Source organism: Coregonus clupeaformis, chromosome 33 (genome assembly GCF_020615455.1).
Source record: "Coregonus clupeaformis isolate EN_2021a chromosome 33, ASM2061545v1, whole genome shotgun sequence".
NCBI lineage: Eukaryota > Metazoa > Chordata > Actinopteri > Salmoniformes > Salmonidae > Coregonus > Coregonus clupeaformis.
The window spans coordinates 23,336,105-23,340,233 of record NC_059224.1 but is presented as its reverse complement, the minus strand read 5'-3'; the positions used below and the strand labels follow the sequence as shown (position 1 = coordinate 23,340,233).

The 4,129-nt window shown below is 41.5% G+C and overlaps 1 protein-coding gene across 1 annotated transcript in view; it reads right to left on the bottom strand.

Annotated features, from left to right (window-relative positions):
- Window positions 1-3,727: 3,727 nt before the first annotated feature.
- LOC121548814 (N-lysine methyltransferase SMYD2-A) overlaps window positions 3,728-4,129 on the bottom strand; it is a 19,471-nt gene continuing 19,069 nt past the window's right edge. Inside the window, exon 12 of the mRNA XM_041860404.2 lies at window positions 3,728-4,067. Coding sequence (XP_041716338.2) covers window positions 3,984-4,067 — 84 coding nt within the window. The 3' untranslated portion in view covers window positions 3,728-3,983. The remainder of the gene's footprint in view (window positions 4,068-4,129) is intronic.

The window sequence follows — 4,129 nt, the reverse complement described above, 5'->3', positions numbered from 1 at the left end:
ATGATCAGTCTATAATTTTAATGGTAGGTTTATTTGAACAGTGAGAGACAGAATAACAACAACAAAATCCAGAAAAACGCATGTCAAAAATGTTATAAATTGATTTGCATTTTAATGAAGGAAATAAGTATTTGACCCCTCTGCAAAACATGACTTAGTACTTGGTGGCAAAACCCTTGTTGGCAATCACAGTGTTCAGACATTTCTTGTAGTTGGCCACCAGGTTTGCACACATCTCAGGAGGGATTTTGTCCCACTCCTCTTTGCAGATCTTCTCCAAGTCATTAAGGTTTCGAGGCTGACGTTTGGCAACTCGAACCATCAGCTCCCTCCACAGATTTTCTATGGGATTAAGGTCTGGAGACTGGCTAGGCCACTCCAGGACCTTAATGTGCTTTTTCTTGAGCCACTCCTTTGTTGCCTTGGCCGTGTGTTTGGGGTCATTGTCATGCTGGAATACCCATCCACGACCCATTTTCAATGCCCTGGCTGAGGGAAGGAGGTTCTCACCCAAGATTTGACGATACATGGCCCCGTCCATCGTCCCTTTGATGCGGTGAAGTTCTCCTGTCCCCTTAGCAGAAAAACACCCCCAAAGCATAATGTTTCCACCTCCATGTTTGACGGTGGGGATGGTGTTCTTGGGGTCATAGGCAGCATTCCTCCTCCTCCAAACACGGCGAGTTGAGTTGATGCCAAAGAGCTCGATTTTGGTCTCATCTGACCACAACACTTTCACCCAGTTCTCCTCTGAATCATTCAGATGTTCATTGGCAAACTTCAGACGGCCCTGTATATGTGCTTTCTTGAGCAGGGGGACCTTGCGGGCGCTGCAGGATTTCAGTCCTTCACGGCGTAGTGTGTTACCAATTGTTTTCTTGGTGACTATGGTCCCAGCTGCCTTGAGATCATTGACAAGATCCTCCCGGGTAGTTATGGGATGATTCCTCACGATTCTCATGATCATTGCAACTCCACGAGGTGAGATCTTGCATGGAGCCCCAGGCCGAGGGAGATTGACAGTTATTTTGTGTTTCTTCCATTTGCGAATAATCGCACCAACTGTTGTCACCTTCTCACCAAGCTGCTTGGCGATGGTCTTGTAGCCCATTCCAGCCTTGTGTAGGTCTACAATCTTGTCCCTGACATCCTTGGAGAGCTCTTTGGTCTTGGCCATGGTGGAGAGTTTGGAATCTGATTGATTGATTGCTTCTGTGGACAGGTGTGTTTTATACAGGTAACAAGCTGAGTGTGCTCCTAATCTCAGCTCGTTACCTGTATAAAAGACACCTGGGAGCCAACTATCTTTCTGATTGAGAGGGAGTCAAATACTTATTTCCCTCATTATAATGCAAATCAATTTATAACATTTTTGACATGCGTTTTTCTGGATTTTTTTGTTGTTATTCTGTCTCTCACTGTTCAAATAAACCTACCATTAAAATTATAGACTGATAATTTCTTTGTCAGTGGGAATATGTACAAAATCAGCAGGGGATCAAATACTTTTTTCCCTCACTGTATGTGTATCCCAGACATTTCCATTGTAATTGTAATTATCTACTGTGTTCTCTCCCAAGCAGTTTCACATATTGTAGGCATTCCTTTATCTTTCTTGAGAGAAACACCCTTTCTTTTCATGAGTCAAAATGTTGCCCAATGCCCAAAGTTCCTATAGTTGTAGATCCTACATGTGTGTAGCCCAGATGCCAGTATGGCTCTGTTCTAGTTGGCTAAAACAGACTGACACTCAGGCTACTGGATGTTATGGTGGCCCCAGTGTGTCACACTGTGCCACTCTACAGAGGAGTCCATGACAGTTCATGTGGAATAGAGAAGTGTGTGTTCTGATATGGTGACAGTGACCCAAATCCAGAAGGACAGATAGAGCTGATCTCTAAGATGGAGGACAGAGCTTAGCCCATAGATGGAGGACAGACACTAACAGTAGTTTTGTGCCTTATTAAAGCGCAGGGATGGGCTACCCGGATGTTTGTTTCCATAGGGAGGGACTGGTAGAAACCAATCAGATTCAGAGCTATAGATCTACAGAGTTTGGCAAACTTCCTTCCATCTTGGCACCAAAGGTTCCATTTAGATTTGGCCTATTTTATAAAATGGTATTGTCTCTTGGTGCCAATATAGTGTCCAATGCATTTTTAAATCTCAAGTTGAGTTTGCCAAACGGTATATCAATGGCTCTGAATTGATGTTAAATCTGTTTTGATATTATAGACCAGCTAGATATGATCTATTTATCGACCAACATGGGTTGTGTCTAGGGTTGCAAAATTCCAGGAACTTCAATAAATTCCCAGGTTTTCCAGAAATCCTGGTTGGAGGACTCCGGATTTCCTGCTTATTCTGGGAATTTCTGGGAAACCAGGGAATTTATTGAAAGTTCCAGGAATTTTGCAACCCTAGTTGTGTCCCAAAACAATTTCAGTGACCAACCAGTCAAAGCCTCAATGGCAGCCATTTGTTTCTGTATAACTGTAAGATCTATCCCTGTAAGGATCTTAGGGCTCGAATCAATCTGTATCGCTGAAGCGCTACAGATTGCGTGATTGAAATTAAATTTCTGATTGAGCTGACATATGCAGCGTTTACCATGAATGCAGTCCCCGCTAACGCAGGAAGATTGCCTTTAAATTTCAATCACACTGTAATGCTGAACTTCAGCACTACAAATTGAATCCAGCCGTTAGTGTTCCTATGTGCCTAAACCCAGCTGCATCCTATAGAATCTGTGTTATGTTGTTTTTCTATATCTGTGAGTTGTGATGCAAAGCCAGCCATGTCTAAATTAACGTTTGTATACCGGGCATGCGAGAAAAGATTTCTACAAATGTTTTATTTTTTTTGACTTGGTACCCTTAAAATACCGTAAGATAATGAACTATGCATGCTTTTTTATATTCCAATGTATATATCTATACTCAGATACGTATATAAGCTTTATGCTCTCTTGACATATGAGTGTTCTATTGTACTTCTCTTCTGTTTGTGAGTATTTTCCCAAATTGCATTAATATTAATGTGTTATTTTCCATTTCATGTTTTTGGCATAATTCCTGAGAAACTTTCAATATATGTTGTGTACATATGTTTTGTATATGCTTTTGCCAGTGCATCAAATCTTTTTTTCTTCCTACCCCCAGTTATGTACGAAGCTGTCATACTTGCTTATTATGCAATAAAGCATTATTTTCTCTACATGTCTGTTCTTGCCGAGGACATTTCTGTACAGTAACTATGACATTGTTTATGTGATTTTAAAATCCACCGTTACTAACAGACGCGTGTGTTTTCGCCTCTCACACCATTCGAGATGGTAGTTAACACCAACCAACCACACAGCATAAGAACTGGGCGAGGTGCTAATGTTCTCTAACCGCCTTCCATTGTGACAGGGTCACATTCACAAGCGTTCTTTAGACCCACCGTGACAAATCAGCTGCCAACACCCAGGCAACAGCTCATCTCATTGGCTGAGAATGACTTTGTTGACATGCAGAGCCCGCCCACATGTAAACAACTCAGCATTTATGAAAGACCACAAACAGCTGAGATGTCTATTTTATGGCAATTCTATGGATGATCTTTTCTCATAAAACAAGTATGAGTTTGGGAGAGAATTGTCCCTTTGCCTTAAAAACAACATGAATAAAAACAAGTGCTCCTCAATCCATGAAAACATTGACAGGAATCAAAGATCTGCTCAGTATGAAGGTATTCAATATTTAATAACTGCACTCGTAGTCAAGACCTCCCATGTATAAAATACTTTAACCACAGAATTAAATAGATCATTTCTCCATGACTGTAACTTCACCATTCTCCTCCTACTGTGCTTCAAAACCGAGGAGAAGGGAAAGTGCCATACACGGTAGATCTTTGTGTGTGAGAGAGAGACAGAGAAAGAAAGAGAGGCTTCATTTCTGTTGTTTGATCTCTGTTCTCAGGGTGTGAGGTCAGTTTCTTTATTTCTGCATCTCGATCTCTTTACGAAGCTCTATCAGATACTGATGATCCTTTCCATGAGCCACCTCCATTATCGCCATCGCCTGGACACAAACACACAAAGATAAGAGTTTAACAGTCCGCTATGTCTTTCACTCATATTGAC